The 19,779-nt window shown below is 37.2% G+C and overlaps 1 protein-coding gene across 1 annotated transcript in view; it reads left to right on the top strand.

Moving 5' to 3' along the window:
- ccser1 (coiled-coil serine-rich protein 1) overlaps nt 1-17,729 on the top strand; it is a 48,755-nt gene extending 31,026 nt beyond the window's left edge. Inside the window, exons 7-10 of the mRNA XM_079384372.1 lie at nt 3,182-3,323; nt 6,801-6,878; nt 11,961-12,044; nt 15,734-17,729. Coding sequence (XP_079240498.1) covers nt 3,182-3,323; nt 6,801-6,878; nt 11,961-12,044; nt 15,734-15,826 — 397 coding nt within the window. The 3' untranslated portion in view covers nt 15,827-17,729. The remainder of the gene's footprint in view (nt 1-3,181; nt 3,324-6,800; nt 6,879-11,960; nt 12,045-15,733) is intronic.
- Nucleotides 17,730-19,779: the final 2,050 nt, after the last annotated feature.

The raw sequence follows: 19,779 nt of genomic DNA, 5'->3' as shown, positions 1-19,779 counted from the left end.
AAAGCTGCAACTGAAGCATAATGAAAACACACTGAGGTCAGCAGCTTTTAGGTGCGTCTCGGAGCAAAGTGTATCCCAAGACCTGATTAATAACAGCATCGCCTCAACTAAATGTAAATGGATCATTTTATAGCATAAATAATATACAGGCTTTGTTCCAAAACTTAGTGAGCTGCCTGCATAGGCAGCATTTTAGAGGCTACATAGGCTTTATTATTATAAATTAACATGATGGCCCACTCATAAATAGATGAATGGAAAAAATAATAACGCTAAGGCCCAATCCCTATTCTATTTTATACCCCTTGAAAATATTCCCCTTAGAATTGGGACACCACTACTACACCGTCACACGTCACCATACATCGTCTAGCTCCTACAATACACACACCTATACTAGCGTGCTGGTGTGCATTAGAGCCTTACTGTTTTATATTAATGCGCTGCTTACTGATACACACACACACACACACATGCTGTTTTTGAAGTAAACGCACTCACTGTAAAGAAAGACGCACAACTTTCATCTCTCTCTCTCTCTCTCCCCCTTTCTCTCTCGATTTGGCAATATTTGAAAAAAGGGTTTAGGATTTCTAATTATTGGGGGGAATAGCCCCCCCTCAATGTCTGCGGTGGTTATTGTCCTGATCAGACATGAAAATATGTTGTGGCACTATCGTGCAGTCTTTAATGATATGATGTTAGCAACTTTAGCGATTTTTTTTTTTTTATTTTTTATTATTTTTTGCAAACATTTCTTTGAATGACCGTAAATATGAACTCATGATTGAATGTAACATAAAACAAATTATTACTTTTCATTAAAATCTTTATTAATGCCAAAATGTTTACATTTATGTGTTTGAAGTGTGGTCCTGAAAAATCTTCGTTTAAAGGGCTATCTGGCCCTTCCCCTTACCCCTACCCCTCCAAACAAAAGAGAATCGAGGGGAAAGGGGGAGGGCTAAGGGGTAGAAATGGGATTGGGCCTAAGAAGGGCAGCTAATACTCCTGCCTTGCATATTCATATAGGATTGGAAGGCTTCATTTTTGTTAGCATGTTTATAGGCATAGTGTTGTCACAGTGAGATTCACCTCACGACTTTAAATTACTCAAGTTATTGTAGGAATCACATTGCTTGTTAAGCCGAATCATAGAGGCCCTGACATCTAAAATTGTAATTAATGATTGAATCTAGATAATTACCTGATGCACAGAGCTTCTTTCAAGTAAATAACGTTACCTTGCAGACAGAATAATAACACTGAAAAGTTGTGTTTATAGGAGGTGCCATTTAACACCAGGTCTATGTTTTTAATATGCTTGAAAGTGGCAAAATTGAGTTCTGTTTTTTTCTGAAAACATTTCAGAATGGTGTTAAACGCCTCAGGTGTCATAGCTAAAGGAAATGTGGAATTGTTAAGATACAATATACAATCACTTCTTCAGTGCCCACTCTGATTTCCTTTTTAAGTAATAAATATTGTGGTTCCATACTTCTGCTTTTATAATTCATGTGTGCAATGATCGATTTTCCATGCCATGCTTTGACAAATACATCAGTTGACTGTGTCACAGTAAAATACAATATTAGAGGAATCTGTTAGGTGCTGTAGTCAGTTCTCACAGGAAAAAACAAAGAATGAACCGTGCTTTTGCTGCTGGCTTTCTGTGCAGACACTGAGTTATACTGGCTCTAATATTTTAATGAGTATGTTGAATAAGAACGCCTTCTCCTATGCCGTGTCTCAGCGCGAGGATCATGAATAAGTCAGGATTCTGTCTATGCTTTCTCAGGCATTTATCAACCCAAGCCGTTTATGAAATCTTTTGTAAATTCTCAAAAACAGAAACAATTGATATATCCTTCAGGATGGATAGTATGTTTTTACCAGACGATGCTGTGGATTGAGAAACAGGAAAACATATTCCCATTTTTCAGAGAGGATGTTTCAGAAGGTGATATTAATTGACAAGTGTGAGATGGAAAGCTTGTAACCTGCCATGGAGTAGCAAAGTGAAATTTCTCTTTCTTCTTGCAGCTCCAACGACACTCACCACAAAAGCCCTGAAATAAACAGCGTGGTAATGAAAAACGACAACAAAAGTGTCAGACATCATATCATTAAAGTGTCAGAAGACTGACTGTGTTTACGGACTCTGCGACTCTCTCGTTGGAGGGGTTCCCAGGAATCGATGCTTAATTCTAATCCAAAACTCTGCGGTTCCTTTTGATCTTCTCTTATCGGTGTACTTTTAAAAACATAAATACTTAATTATGTCTGAAGCACCTTGAATTAAATTCGATCTGAAACCCAGAAACGTATAAAGATAAGTCTGGAGCTGCAATGTGATCCTTCTGTTGAGCAGAATCAGATTTGTAATTAGCAAGAGGTCTCTCCATGTTTTTTGTGGAACTCTCAAATAAGGGATTTATATCGGTCCAAATACCCTGTGCTTCCTTTGAAGATATCTTTGATATACGCCATTGATATACGTCTGGCTTTTGTTCTTTCAAAAATGAAGAATGAAAGAGATTTTGTCTCGAAAATGATATTGTCTTACCTTTGGGTGTTAAGTCTTTTGATTTTGTGTACGTCATCCTTGGAATAGACGATTTTTTCCCCCTTCATATAATTCCCCTGATACTGATACTGATGCTGTGTCATTCGATCTCAGTAGACTGGAAAAAGTAATGTTTTGCAACCTCTTAACGGTCTAATTGTCTGAGTTTATATATAGATTAGTATCCACTTGGACCCAATGAAAGGCCTGATGAAGAGGGTATGACTGTTCCTCTCGAGTGTCTCTCGAGGGTCTTTTCTTCACTCTGAACCTTTGTCTTTCTGTCGTTTTCAAGAAGCGCTTCTAATCAAGTTTAATTTTATCCCATTCTCTGCATGAATGATTGATCTGTTCATTTGCGCAGAAATCTGCACAATGCAAACAATAGACAAAAATTAGGTTATTTACATTTCATTCTAGTTTAAATCACAATCAGTGGAGAACAGGATTGAAATGGATATGTTCATTGGATAAAATACTGTTAAATTGATTTGAATGCACATTCATTTGCCAATATATGTTGGAAATCCACTTTCTGTGAAATTTCTGGTATTGTGACCCTAAATCTCAGACTGTTTGATGCTCACAGAAATTGTTTTCTTTTGTTCCTTCCAGGGAGCAGCGGCCGATGTCTCTCTGTCTGTCTCGTGATGATGAACTTTTGCCCGGGCTGGAAGCGCTGCCGCTCAGGCTGATGCAGCAGGACTGCACAGCGGTAAAGACTCTTCTGCTGCGGCTACGCAGGACCCTGCAGGAGGTAATGTTCCACCCTGACAGTTGATTCATGAAGCTGCTATGGCCTTCATCACAGGTGCATTAGAACAGGTAGAAGAGCTCTCCGTGCCCTGCCAGTTTCATGCCTCATCATTCAGGGCGAACGCCAGGAGAATCTCACACTCAGAAGAGACATATTCAGTCAGAATGTAGACCTTGGTTAGAGTAGAAACTATAGTTAATGTGACACGAATGAAAACAAGGCTGTGAGAGGAAGAAAGCATGTCAGAGTGTTGATTTGTTCAGCCAGTAAAATGTTACAGCAAGACAGCTACGGTACAGGTACGTTATTTTTTAGCAGACTTTTTTTTGACTAAAGCATCCAATACTTTTTGGATGCACTTTACATTTTTGTATATATTGTAAGTTTTTCATAGAGATTTATTTATGCCATATTTGTTACAGACGTATATTTGATGACATTGGTTGATATTTTATAATTAATTGTGCATTTTCCTTTTTTTACATTTAGATTACGTATGCAGTTCACTCCTATTTAATTTTTACATTGTAATAATTTTTTTTATTATAAAAACACTAATATGACTCTCTTAAGTGTAATTTTTAGCAAATCTCGAAATGAATATTGATTTTTACATGTTGTGGTGCATGAATTCACTTCTAGAATTTAATTGTAATTTTACATTTTTTACTTATTGAGACGAAATTATATAGAACTTTAATATTGCATTCCTGCTTTTTCAGAACCTTAATGGAGTGTCTGTTGTGTTAGTAATGTGGGATTTTCATTTGAATGCTCTTTGAAGTCACTAATAATTAAAAAAATCTTGGTTTTATCTCTTACAGCTAATAATGCTAACCCAACTTGATTTATTGACCAGAACACACTTATTTCCATTCCACATTTCTCAAAGCAGTAGCTGCATGAACTCTGTTTTACATTCCTTCACAATAACAATCACTTTACTCAGTGAAGGTCCAGAGAACAGCGCACAACAGAGGAACATGAATATTGAAGAGGAAGTTCTTTGGCCTCTTTACTGACTCTTCTCATTAACATGTAAATTAGCCATCTTCCTTCAGCATTTGTAAACTACAGTGTAAGAAGAATCACAATGACTTGTGCAGTTCTGCAGTGGGTTTTATTTGCTTGACCTGTTCTTTAATTCTTTGTGTGTCTTTTGTGCTTTCGGTCTTTTGATACCTCATTCCAGACTAATTTAGGGCAGCGCAGTGAGAATGTCAGTTCAAAATGTTCAGAGAGGTTTTGATTTAGCCAAATGTATATGTGAAAGGGGCATAGATTGTCTGCTCACACTTAGTTATTATAATAGGAAAGCTATAGACTGGTTTCAGAGCCTGAATCAAGAGCGTCTAACCTCTCAGACATAGTTTTTTTTTGTTTGAATGTTACCTAGGCTTGAATTTAATAGCTCTTATATCTTTGAACATTATGTACTGTAGTGCCTGTTGGCATTCAGAACTTGGCACAGCATCCTTCGTGGATTAAACTGGCTTTTTGTTTATTTTTTTTATTTTTTGTGTGTGCGTCCTGTCTGTTTCATTTACATAACTATTGCGTTTCCCACCAGCTAAAACAGTTCAGATGTAGCCATGTGCATATATAACCATTCTGATAATTACTTCATATTCTGAGTAGGGATTGTACTTGTAATATTGAACAGGGTAAATTCTTAAATTACTGTTTTGCATTTTTCAGCAAATAATTTTGACTATGTTTTGTCGTTTAGTAGTTTTAGTTTGAAAGCTCTGGGAAGAATCTGCATTTGTGAAACGTTTGTATTGCTTTTGCTTTCATACCTTATTTGATTACCTCAATATTAGTTTGCACTTTTCATTACAGTTTTCTTGTCCTCTCCTTGTACTTAAAATGCAGGCGTAGAAAACACATTAATCAAAGCAGAACATGCTGGATCAGTCTTGAATCCTTTAATAATTATGCAGTCTGAAATGCTGCTTAAAATTCATTCACGTTTGCTGTGAAACATTTACCAAAATGACATTGTAATGGTTGTGATATTGTACCTTGTATGAAATTTATAGACCCGTTGAAACTACGTGATTATAGTCACCTCATTTTCCTGTTGTTTTTTTTCTTTCTCTTGCCTTGCTGCCGGTGGAATAACTGAATGTCATGGGCCTTTTGTTTTATTGCTTGAAGTTGTATTTTTGTTTTATTTTTAATGCTGCTTTAAAAAAGAAAGTTTTGATATGCAGATGCACGTCACAGAGAACTGGTACAGACCTGGTTGAAATGTGTAAGGAGTGTATTGTCGCCATGTCCAAGAGACACCGTTTCACAGATCTAATACACTCATACACATGCATCTGTTTATGTTTGTAGACATAACTGACTGTGTGTGAACTTTGTGTGTATTTGACACAACCTTGTGTGTATTTGAGAGTTGACATGAAAGTGTCAGCTTTCTGTGAGGTCGCAGTCAGAAAATCAGATATCAAAAGTTCAAACTGACAAAACTTTTTAAATTCATACACAGAATAAACTTTTCGTGCTGACGAAGAACCACAACGTCATGTGAGCACGAGTGCAACAGAGATGATAATCAACACCAAACCAATGTTATTGTTGCTGTAGTAACCGAGGCACAAGCTGTGAAAGCACAGACCTTTTCTGAAAGGGTTATTTGCATTTAAAGAGACACATGAAAACAACATATTTTTGCTTCAGAAGCTTCAGACACATTCTGGGCACACCTGAAACTTACATCTTGTAAATAGGGCATAATAACACCCATTTAAGCTAATTTAGTTTTCTTTTGGTTTTGTTTTGTTTTTTATTTTGTCCAAAATTTGAAGAAAACACATTTTTTATCGTCCTCTTTAGCAGTGCAGCAATTCTTTTTTTTACAAAAGTGTCTGACAGTAATATTATCGCTCAATATTTTGTCTATTCGCTGCTCTACTCAAGACTAAAGTGTTCCGCATCTCTGACAGTGTCACTGCGTCTGCAGCTCTCTTCCTCACATTAATATGGGTGAGAGGCAGCAGTAGCGTGATGAAGGAGAGAAACGTTTGAGGCTACAGCCCAGAGAGGACATGGCTGTCTGCTCCCCTGTTTGGATGGTATAATTACATAATATGTACAGCATGAGCTAATTTCCCAGTGTGTTTCATTATTGAGTTTTAGAGTAATAACAGTGTTGCTTAATTTATGCCTTTCTTTTGAAGCATTTATTGAGCTTGATTAAAATTAATTTCTTCATACATGTTTTTAAGTTGGTGAAACCGTAAGTGCAAATTATATTTTGAAGGCTTTTGGTGAAAATGTTCTTGTAGTCTTTGACTGTGTGTGGGTCAGATAGTTAAAAACTAACTTTATAATACTGCCAAGCATAGTAACCTAAGAGGGAACTAGTTCAGAGTAAGATGAGAAGAATATTATTTTCAGTCTTTTTTAACAGTTATTTTCTTTTCATGTGCTCATTAAATATTAAGATGTCTGAATTTTGCCTTTCAGAGCACTGAGATCAGTCCGGCCAGCAGCCTTCACTCACTACCCATAAGCCCCTGCAGTGAGAAATCACTCCCCTTTAAGGTAATTGTCCATATTCAGTGTTGTCAAAATGTGTTTATTTTCTATTAATATCGTGGATGAACACTTTCTTTGCTGCTAAGGTATCATTGTCGGGTCACACTTTGATTTAAAAAGCTCGCTTTGATTTTTTTTTTTTTCCCTCCCTGAAGATTTCAAAGCCTGTAGATCAAACATAATGACAGAGCTAAACGACTGCATTGAGACAGAGGTCTCTCCATTTTTATGTAGTTAATTTTCTAACTCCATTGTGCCTCTCCTTAACTCACTCTGCTCTTTTCAGTTAGGCGTCTCTTTCTGATCGAGTTTGAGTTACATTTTTCTCCACCATCAATAACATTTCTTGATGAGATTATTTGGTTCTGTGCCCTAATCTTGCTTGGACTGTCATCGGGAAAGGTTTATGATTTTGTATGAGGGGTTTTGCTTGGTAGAAGAGGATTTCGTTTTTCATCAGGACTTTTTTTTTTCGGCTCAAAAATACTGCGGAGTAGAAACGAGGTCTGCGTCTTTCTCTGTCCTCCTTACTGACCTACATGGAGTGCTAACAGAAGCGACGGTTGCGGCAGCGAATCACGTGACATTCCGGCTCATCCGTAGCATAGCGCCACGCAGCGGGAGAGGGAGATGCTTAGAATAGGACCCCATGCATTCTGACATTGTGTTCAACTGACAGGAGAGGGGTGGGACTTGTCCTGATTCATTCCGTTAAAAAAAAGGAAAATATTCCCGATTTTAAAAATAAAGCCCTAGAACCCACCTGAGAAGAAACCGTGTCACTTCACGTCCTACTTTTAACAGAAAACTTCTCTCACCAAACATTTGTTATCACCACCTTCTTAATAATTAGAGCCTGCGGAAAGCGTTCTCCTGCGGCGAGAGCAGGGGAGTCGGTTAGGGGAATAATGGAGCCTCTTGCTCTGCACCCTGGGAAATGAGCTTGGACTGGGGTTCCAAAGTCATTCGTCCTGGTGTCCCTGTCAACTGCACATTAATAACTCCTTGTTAAGCGGGTGTAGTTGCGCCCGCCACTCTGAGGGTGTCCTGTTTGAAGTTTATAACATCACAAACCTCCTTATACAAGAATAACTGAGGACATCTATCACATTTACTCCCTTTTATGCTTACCTTCTAAGTACATCAGTGAAATACTCTGCACTTCTCTAATCTTGTACCATTCTTGGTAATGAAACTGCCAGGTAGGGCTGAGCGATATGGCAAAAAAATATCCCTTGTATATTTTTTTCTTTTTTTATTCAGCCTTTTGTTAACATAAATCTAGAATGACATACACTACCATTCAAAAGTTTGGGGTCAGTAAGATTTAAAAACATTTTTTTTTAAAGAAATCTCACTAAGGCTCCATTTAGTTGAACTCATATGGTACAAATGGTAAAATTGTGAAAAATTATTACCATTTAAAATAAGTCTTGTCTGTTTTAATATATTTTAAAATAATATTTATTGCTATGATGGCACAGCTGAATTTTCAACAGCCATTACTCAAGGCTTCAGTTTCATGATCTTTCAGAAATCATTCTAAAATGCTGATGAAATCATCATATTAGAATGATTCCAATGCTTAACAAACATTTTCTGTTATTACTAATGTTGAAATCAGTTCTCCTTAATATTTTTGTCATACTTTTTTCATACTAATTTAATGAGTCCTTGCTGAATTAAAGTATTAATTTCCTTCTTACTGACCACAAATCTTTAAACGTTAGTGTGTGTATATTACCTTGAAATTTTTTTCCATCTGGTGGAATTATATTTTTAACACAGCCATAGTAGCCAATGAGATTCAAAGTAAGGTAAAATACAGAATAATAATAATAACAATAATAATAATAATAATAATAATAATTGAACATAATTAAGGCATTTTCCCTTACCTTCTTCGGTAAATTAAATTGAGAAACATTGATATTTAATTATTTATTTATTTATTTATTTACAACCAATAAAAAATATATAAGGTTCCAGCATCCCCTGGAAAATGGATTGTCAGATGGACAACAATATTTTTTTTTACTAAAGCATTTAATTTGAATTTAATTAAATTGATTCACAGAAATGATTTGAATGTAGAGTAGGAGCTCTAACATAGTTCTGCCACTGAAGTTTAAGTTAGACACTATTGAAATATCTCTGTCTCAAAGGATTGCAAAACTAACCTATGTGGTCTTTAGGAGAGCGAATATTCAATATATATCACCCAGACCCACCACTAGGATATTTGTGGCATTAAAGGAGACTGATAAACATAATGCTCTCCGCATTCTTGGTGACAAAGCGTTATTTCTTTGACTGCATCGTTTGCTGAAATGTTAAGTATTGCCTTTTATGATCAGGGCTCTGCGATAGTAGGACATTCTCATTTATTAGGTCCTTCGTCCTCTTCTTGCCTCAAGTATTTAATCTAGGACAGACAGATGGAGGAGCCACTCAAATGCAGCTTTACAGCACGGGGTAGAGACCCAGCTCTCCGTCCTGTGTGTTGTGTATCCGTGTGTGCGAATGCAACTGTGACCAAATGCCTCTCTAGAGGTCCTCCATTGCACTGCACAGATAAAGTGCCTCTTGTTAAACCTCTATAATTAAGATATAATTAAATATTCCCCACAGGCAGGGATTTGTGGGAGGTTACATTCTGCCTGTTTGCTGCATACATTGCTCAGTACATGACCTTTTTATTAATTATGAATAATTCATTTTTAAATACTTCATTATTTTATGTACGCTACAATGTTTGATGTCAGCAAGTTTTATTTAAATAATATTAATTTAATAATATATATCAATATAAAAAAATAGTCTAAAGTACATTTTGGTATTTGAGACACTGTTGCAAATGTTTGTGCTGCTTAATGAAGTGTGGAAACTGCACAGTATCTCTCCTGCAAGTGTACACTATCTTAAAAGTATACTCTTGAAAGTTAAATATTGGTTTTAAAATGCCTAAACAAAAGTATCGGTGGATTTCATGCACTGCTGTCTCAACAGAAGAAAACAGACTGTATCTAACCAGAACAAAGATAGAAGTGAATGGCCCTTCTTCACAACAAGAAGAGGACAAGTACATCAGAGTCTCTATGAAAACAAACCCCTCCCTGGTGCTCAGCTGGATGCTTCATTGAACAGTGCACACCAAACACCAGCTTCAATTGTAACAGCGAATATAAGACTCTTAGATGCTACTGGCCTTTAGGCAGAGTTTCAAAGAAAAAAATCTGAAACTGGCAAATCAGAAGAAAACAGTAGATTGGGCAACAGATATAAAGATATAATAGTAAACAGTTAGAAAAGTTCTGCTGGGAGAAAGAATGGTATGAAACCTCACCTGAATCTCTGACTGTTAAAAGACTGAAGTTCTGCTTTTGCAGTAAGTGGAAGATCCTTTGAAGGCCAGAGGCTAGATTCACGAAACATTCCTGAATTGATAGTTCACCCAAAAATTAAAACTGAATGAAAGGACAGAAGGGTTGCGGAGTACAGTATTTTTTTTTTCAGGAATGTTGGTAATCAAGCAGTTGACAGTAGTCATTGACTTACATATCATGAAAAAAAAAAAACCTGTGGAATTCAATGGCTACCGTCAGCTGTTTAGCTTCAAGTTATCTTTTGTGCTCAGAAGAAGAACAAAACAGATTTGGAACAACTTGACGGTGAGCAAATGATGGCAGAATTGTAATTTTTGGGTGAACTATCTCTTTAAGAATAAATTGAATTTCTTCATATTTTTTAACTTTGGAAGAAAGTGAAGGAAATTTGTATTTCCAAAACATTTCTTAAGAATGATCTTATCTTTTTTCCTTAAGATTGTGCTGAAGACAAAACTTGAGAAGAATTTTGATTTAGAAATGTTTGACACATTAAAAAAATTGCTGAACTCCTGTCAAGTTAGTTGCAATGAAAAGTATGTGTTATTATAGTTATTACGATCATCTGCAAGCAGCGCAAAAAGACAGCCTTTAAGTTGTTTTCATTGTATTAAATTGATTAGAGAATCTTCAGCAAGTACAGACATGTTTTTAAGAAAATATTTGAGAAGTGCAATTCTTGAAAAATTATCTAGGAACATCTTAACTTCTTTTTTAAGAAGACATTCGTGAAATTATAAGTGTCTTTAATTTTTTAATCAATTTTAATGCATCCTTGTCAAATAAAAGCATAAATTACAAGAAGATTTTCATAGTAATTTGAAACCTTTGAATAGTAGCAAACTTGGTGAGTGCGTTTTTCACACAGTAATGATGTTTTTAGTTCAAAAGTGACTCATTGTAATAATGGCCATTTTAATGATAATTAATGGCCATTATTATACAGCTAAATGAAATCTAGTTTCATTTCGGTTTGGTAGCGATGAAGAGCTACTTGAGCTTTGCTGATGGGTTTGTAGCAGTTCATAAAAAAAGTGTAGGTACTGTCTGATTCTAGTTTAGTCACTGTGTTTCATCATCATCTCCATGCAGAAATTAGCTTCCTTTAGAGTGAAGCATCAAAGATTGACAACAGCTCCCTTGAGATGCTTATGTAATGTCAACAAAAGGAGCGCATTCAAGCCAAAGCCAGATAGCTTTGAACAACGATGTCTCCAAATACGTGACATTGAAGCTCATAATCCCCTTCCCTGATCTCTCATGAAGGGCTCCAGACTCTTGCATATTGTGTCCGGCTACCTCATGCCAGCGCTGTCTAATCTCCACCGAGTGCTTCTTTTAGAGGAGAGATGTCGTTTTTGGGGGCGGCGGTTCTTTTCGGTCATTCGTTGAGGCCGTATTCTGCTCCTGGGCCTTTCGGTCCTCCTCTGCTGCCCTTGAAGCTTCAGTCCCACCCTCCCCTCCCCCAGCCTCACATAATGGATGCTGACAGCACAAGGTCGTGGGAAAGTGCCTGCTAGTTCAGGTGAAGTTTATGGAGGAGAGTGAAACCCACGGCACAGAAAGCACACCTCCACCTCTCAATCGCGGCAGTTTTACGCCCCCACACACTAGGCTGAAGATTCAAACTGGGGGCGATGGCTTGAATAACGTAGACTGACTTTTTTTTTTCAAACCGTGTTTGTGTATGCTTCGTTTGCAGGATCCTGGGAGAGAAGAGAACCAGATCTTGCAGCAGCAGCTGAAGGAGAAAGACGAGCTCATTGTGCGACTTCAGGCTGAGTTGGTGAGAAAACTCAACGAGTTCAATGTAACATTTCATAACCGCAAGTTTCATAACCACCTTCAGAAAGCCTTACGATTGCAAAAACAGGTTCCTTTGCTCCATTGTCATTGGGATACCCTAATTTCATGCATTTATTTGACAGTTCAAGTTAACATCCTGTTGGTTTCATGTCCTTTCCCTCTCCCAAGGCTCGCGTTATGAAGTTATGGAGATGCTGCACAGCAGTTTCCTTTGAACTGGGAGGATATTTGATAGACTCACTTAACGTGCAGTAAACAGCTCGTTGTGTGCTTTACTTGCACTGTGAGACACATAATGTTCCCAGTCCCAGCAGCCAGGGCAGAGACGAGTGAAGGAGAAATGTGACAGGTCCATCTCAGATTTATAGAGTAGTGGTCTTGAAAAGAGGGATGGGATGAGATGGCGTGATAGGCACGGAGGAGGGGGTAGGATGAATAAAAACAATAGAGGGCAGTAAAGAGGCCTTAAAAGCAAAAGGATATTCGACGGATAGTCGAATCATATGTTTTTGGGGGCGGGGCAAAATACAGTACCAAGAGTCAAGTCAGTCAGATGTTTATCGGGCGCCTTGCAGATACAAACGGGGTAAATCAATGATCAATGAGATTTAACTCATCATTTATGTCATATCGAGTACGCTTCGTTATTTATACAACATAAAGAAAATTTAACTATAAGCTATCTGCACGAAATGCCCAGAAGGCACATGAACGTGTCTGCGCGGCTCTGAATGAACTCTTGTGGACGCGTTCTTCATGCAACAACGTGCAGAAACATGGCAACTAAACTCTAAAAATTCACAGCATTTTATTATAATAGTGTTCTCATTATCATGATAAATAATGTTACCATGTTATGTATATTACAGTCCCAGTCATAGTTATTAATATTCTGCATTGTTGTTTGTCCTGCTCGTGCTGCATCGTAACTCAACCAAATGCATCTTATACGAGATAAATAATATATTGGCTACACGATATATATAAACCGGCTGAAATGTTTTGAAATCACGTGTACCCTACCTCATCGTAAAAATTAAATCTTTCACTCTGCCTGTGTCAATTTGAGTCTTGTTAAAAATTTCAATCCCTGCCGCCAAAATCCTCTGTGGGAAAAATTATGGAAAGTGAAACTTAAATCTATAGGGGTGGTTGGATTTATTCAAGCATGTTAAAATATTTATTTGAAGCTTCTTTCTTTTCAGATTCTTATTTATAGCATTATTTTAATAGGCTGTATATTAACTTATTGGGAGAAAACTGGTAGTTTTATGTGAAATCAAACATTTGAGCACACCCATATATCCAAAAAGGCATGATCATAATACCTCGCGAATATTCAACTGTGAGATTGGCAGTCGAATCAGGCTCCTCTTGTCAAATCGTCGACTATTCGGGGGAACCCCTAATTTGTAGTACACAAACCGTGGATAAGACAGCTGACTCCTCTGTGATGTGACCCTGTCTCTCTCTCTCTCTTTCTCACACACACACACACACACACACACACACACACACAACATGTTACTCTACACTGTGCATAACTCTGCATTTGAACAGTCAATAGCAAATACTTAAACTAATAACAAAACATACTTACAGTCACTGATTCAGAAGCGCCAGATTGCAAATAGCAAAGTCAGAGTTGACCCTTTTTTTTATTTTTTTTTCAAGAAATGGCACAGCCAGCCTTGTGCTCTCCTAGGTCGTCCATAAAATGCGTTGCTCAAATTTGAACATTTGGGTTGTGCTGTTCTGTTGAAAATAATCTTAACCTATAAATCCTAATTGCATCTACTTTCGGAAAGCCAAATAAAGTGCTTTTGCATTTGTAAAGAAACACACAGCGTCTCCCTGACATGGCTGCATCAACACTACTGCAGTTACTGAAACCACGCCTTCTTTCCTCGCGTGCACATTTGGGTGGCATTACACAAATATTTCCACATCGTGACGTAGACATGTGGGGATGTGTTTTAATGAGGCGTTTTAGCCTGGTCTGGATCAGCCTTCATTTTTAAATAGAATAAATCCTTTTGTGGGAGACTTTGAGCTTTGTAACTCTGCAGATCTTATACATGCACAAACAGCTACATAACACAATAAAGAAAAGGAAAACAAGAAATCGCATCATGTGACCCCTTTAACATTTAGTGTCTTCAGATTGGACAAGAGGAATTAGTGGATAAGATTCACCCAAAAATGCACTTTACTTTATGAGATTTTGAATGTGGTCCTGCTTGCTCTTTTAGATGTATTTTCATGCTTTTTCAACATTTTTGAAAGCACCACTCACCATTCAAAGCATCATAACAGCATTTCATATGACCTGTACACTATATTCCATGTCCCAAAGTCTTTCCTAAAACCTATCAATGCTTACGATGATTCCCATTTGTAGTCAACATTCAAACTCTAGAAATCGCCAACCCTCAATGAAAACTAATGACTTCAGGACACTTTGGTGCAGCATGAGATTGTGTGAATGAATGCGATTTTATTCTTCAGCAGCAGCACTGCATTACTAGTTTAAACATTCTCCATTCTTGCTGATCGCTGTCTAGGTGTTCAGTGAAAAGATTGCAGTTTGACTTTCGCTCAGTCTGTAGAGGTTTGAATTAATGTTGTCCTTATCTGTCTTCTCTTCGAGAACTGAATTCAGAAATGTGCTCCCAATAGTGTTAAGCACGTCTCTCTGAAGGTCACAGTCTTTTTCTCCCAGAAAACAGTCTGTTGGTAAATACCACAGTGCTCACTGCAGTTTCTCTGCTCCATAAGAGCCCAGTGACACTCACTGTGTGTGATGTGGGTTTCGACCCGAGAACTGCAGTGGTTGTTTTATCTCCAGTAAAGCATGCATACTGAATGCATGTAAACACGTATGCATAATGTGACATCCTGCTGACGACATTGGAATCAGCAGAAGAGTCGGTCATTGACATCATCGCTTTGGAGATTCCTTCGCCCAGAGACCTCTGCTCTATTTTTGGTGGGAAAACAATGGCTTAATAAATCATGGCAAAAGCTCGTAAAATAATACTCACTGGTGAAACTGGCAGCCTGCTGGCTAGGTTCGTCTTTGTCAATTTTTACTGTCTTTATTGAATGTCATTAATGAAGTATGGCTGCCCTAAATTTTGCTGCACCATATTTCTTGTTTTATTAGTCTGCCGTTCTGCTGCTTTTGAGAGGGGGTATTAAGGCTGCTTGATATTCCAAGTCAAGACTCAACATTTTTTTCTGATCATAGCCGGTATGAATGTACAATCAGAGGGTCATTATTAAGACCCTATATATGTAGGTATTACACATTTTTAGAATGTAATAATTATTATTTTTCATTATTTGTTTTGTTATAATTAATCCTTATTTAAGTCGTGTTTAGAAATAAATTATCAGTGTATTCTCTTGTTAAGGTTTTAAATGTTTCTTGTTTAAAAGTTGTTTAAAAATTTTGTCCCCTCATTTTTATTTTTAAATGGCACTTGTAGTCCATACAGTTTAGCCAATATATCAATATACGTCATTATATGGCTATATGATGATTATATGACCACAAGATGTTGAGATTGACATGTCAGAATCAAGTATTCCAGAGAACAGTTTTATGTCATAAAACTTGTATTAATGCTATGCCACCCTTTTCTGATACATACGTCTTTTTAACAGGAATCCACCCGCGCTGCTCTGAAATCTCTTTGCCAAAAAGCTGACAAAAGCACTCAGACAGATTTCTTACTCTCAGAGGTGAGTACCCATTAAAGCACTGTACGAAGGCTCCTGACGATGCTGCTAATGTTCTGAGGTCATTGAGCTGTGTCTGGTATTTCTAATTGAAAGCAGGTCCACACATCTGTCTTTTTCATTTCACTGACTTTTAATGGTAAAGGGCACTGAAAGTTGATTTTCAATTTGAGAAGGAATCTATGTAGCGAAATTGTGGTTTCTGATTTCAACAACACTTTTGCTAAACCTCTTGTCCGCTGGCCTTTCGATAGTTTAACTGCCCTCCTTTCCTCCCACCCGTTCAATAATTCCCATCCTCCTTTTTATTTGTTTTTATTATGAATTTTGGTCGAAAGCTAGGTGCTTTCTCGTTCCCACAGGCGGTTTTTTAATGGCTCACACACAACAAATGATTATGTTATATTGCAGTGAGTCAGCAAACTGTGTTCAAGTGCTTCAAGCTTTAAATGACTCATTAACAGAGATTAATGCCACAGGTATTAAAGCATCAGAGACAAACCCAGCCTTTAAATCGTCTTCTCTCTTTCGTTTGCAACACTTACTCAAATTAAGACCAAATGATGTTTGATAGTCTGATTAAAAGCTATTTGCACATTTTTTGAGAGATGTCCTTCTAGTTATAAATCTGTTTGTGGGTTTTCAGCATTTATGATGAGCATATTATCTCTCACTGATGGTTAAGAAGAACGATCGAGATTTTCTTTACAGATTTCTGTTATATATTCCATGCCCTCGCAGTGCCCGCATCAGTATGCCTTTAGTCCCTTTACTCTGAAATAGCTTTCAGTTGGACTCCCGTGGAGACATGGTCCATTTTCCCTCTGGCATTTAACATCTATGCAGACTTTGTGCTTTGTATTACTGCTAATATGCGTGTGTGATGTGAATTCGGATGGCTTTTTCAAATTGCTTGACAATCCATTCCACGGCTATCGCGGTGCTAATGCATGACACTGCTCCGCTACGCTGATGCCGCTCCATCAGACATCGGCATTGATGAAAAGTGCTGTAAAAAAGCTGAAATATTAGAAAGAGTGCTCATTATGGAGATGTGGCATTAGATAAGCGACATTTTCACAGTAAGCCGGCGTATTTTTTGCTGCGGTGCCAAAAACAGCCAGCGTGGAAATGGTCGCGTGGGAGGATGTGGGAGAATCTTCTTCCTGTCTACCTCAGATGTGCCGGCAATGGATGAGAGCGGAGAGGAACTGCACATGCACGAGCACGAGACCCTCAGGCTTTCTAAACGCGATGCACACATCATTCTTTCCCCTCCGCTCAGCCAGAGATGAGTTCTGCATTTCCACCCTGCCCTATGTAGACTACACTGCTATATGGGTTACTGCATTGAGGACACGCAAATATCTAAAAGTGTGTCTACAAGTGGGTCAGCTATTTCGAAGGCTGCTTCAACTGGAGGAGGTCATCTGTTTCCTTTTTTTTACCATCGTTCTTTCTCTCTTTTTTTTCTGGAGCACCCTGCTTCTCTCCAGCTGAGCTAATTAGTTGAAAGGGAGAGGGAGAGAGGATTTGGTGCCCTCCGTTGAGTCACAGTGCACCAGGGGGGCCAGACTGGCCTCTTTCGGAAGCACCGGACAACGATCCTACACGGTTCTCATAACCACTGACTTCTCAAAGTCTTCTCCGTCTCTGTCGGCCAGATGCGCAGCAGGAAGAGGCTTGTTCATGCTGAGGGGCTCCTGTCAGGACAAAGCTAGACACGGGCTAGATGGACAGGGGCCAGCTTGCTCACCTGTTCAAAGAGAATGAGAAATGATGTGTAGTATGGCAGAGTGATGTATAATGCTCAGATGAAGCATATCTTCCATGTGCCATGGCTGGGAATCATGTATAAATGGAGCACTGTTGCCCACGCATGACTCTAAAATCGTGACACTAAAATATGCACATATTACATAAAAAAAAAAAAAAAACTTTAATTTAAATAACATTTAAAAAAATCTATAATTAAATAATTAAAAAAATTATTAAAAAAAAAAACTTTTTCTATAGATGTACTTGCATTTTCTCAGAGACTTTCACTGTTACTTGTCTTTTTTATTGCCATAGGTTTTATTTTATTTCCAAACTCTTATGACTTCAGTTATTCTCTGCTGTATGGAGCCCCTAAAGGGACATGGTGGTGAAATAAATTTGGGGTTGGTGGAAACAATTTGGGGTGGCAGGGAATTTTTTTTTTCAAACATTTTGTTTTCTCTTGCAAAAAGTTTGTGTCCCTCGAGAAACGTATTTATTTAGAAAGATATTTGTGTTCCCTCTAAAAAAGATATTTTAGAATATCCTAAAATCGTGCCTTGAATTAGGCCCTATAAGCACTGACTGTATTTCTTTATAGTTGAGTCCAAGTTCAAAATAAAACTCTATGAACTGCTACATTGTGAACGTGCGGAGCTGTATGAACCACTGCAAGGTGTAAAATAAACAGGAAGTGCTTGTCTGAACTCAACAGGTTTTGCGCGAGAGTGCAAAAGTGCCTCGAGGGAACTCCAGAAAAATTTTACAAATTTTATTAATTTTATATATATATAGATATAGAGATAGATAGATAGATAGATAGATACTTGGCCACATGTCACGTCACTTTCACTTTTTCACCTTTATTTGCAAAAACCGATAAACGACACTTTAAAAAAATATATATTCTCCACATATAGCGCGATCTGAACCCTAAACACATTTTCTCAAAAAAGCCTGTATTGTCCACTTTCAAGGCATCGTGATTTCACGTTTTACTGCAGAAGCCGAAAAGCGCCCTTGTTGTTTTTGAAAAGAAGCCGATAAGTCCATTTTAGCGAATCAGCGTGCTGTATTCAGGTCAGGTGACAAGGCTACTTTCACTTTGAAAAGACGTGCTAGCTGAGAGGAGTTTCGTCAAAGCTGACTAAAAGTGATCGAGGATGGATAATTTAGACGAACTTGATGAACCTGTGATATCTTCTTCAGGACGTAAAAGGGAAAATAAAAGCTAAAACGTTTTCATGGAAGCTTGAAAAAGCAGCGTGTTACAATGGTGAGGGAAAAGCGTGGATTGCATGCAATCACATCCATAAATCTATGATCACAACAAAACGTTTGTCAGGCATCTACATTGTCATCTGAGGAGATTACAAAGATTAAACGAGTGTTGTTTTTTTTACTCTAATACATGAAATGTAGAGTTATCTGCTTTTGCCAAAAAAGACTGGAGTTATCTGCTTTTGCTATAAAACAAACTTAATATGTAAAAAAAGAACATACATTCAATGAACTTTAATTTTGTAAATTGCCTGTATTTGTATAGTTATTATTACTTAATCAAAACAACCCAACTGCATTTTCATTGATATCGGTTTTTACCGAGTTATCAGTTTTTGCAAATGAACTCTTAATATATATATATATATATATATTAGTGTTTTAGTGCTGTCAAACGTTTCATCGCATCCAAAATAAATGTTTTTGTTTACATAATATATGTATGTGTGCTGTGTATATTTATTATGTATATATAAATGCACACACATGCATGTGTATATATTTCAGGAAAAATATGTTATGCTTATATGTTGAATATATTTATTTATAATATAAATTATATGAATATAAATATAGACATGTAAGTACATGTAAATATTTTCCAAATATATACTGTATGTGTGTGGATTTATATATACATAAATATACACAGAACACATATATTATGCAAAGAAAAACTTTTATTTTGTATGCAATTAATCGTGATTAATCGTTTGACAGCACTAATATATATATATATATATATATATATATATATATATATATATATATATATATATATAATAAGGTTATAAGGTTTGAAGGCAACACTTTTTTTGTAGTTTATAAGCTGGTGTCATTGTCGCATCTAAACCTGATGAAAGGCCTGTTCTTTTCCTTTTTGTACGAAGCCTGACTGCGCTGTTGTGTCTGTTTATTTTGCTTTATTATAC

The sequence above is a fragment of the Barbus barbus genome, assembly GCF_936440315.1.
Source record: "Barbus barbus genome assembly, chromosome: 29".
NCBI classification, from domain to species: Eukaryota; Metazoa; Chordata; class Actinopteri; order Cypriniformes; family Cyprinidae; genus Barbus; species Barbus barbus.
Note: the sequence above shows the minus strand (reverse complement) of the source record. Positions and strands in the feature narration are given on the sequence as shown.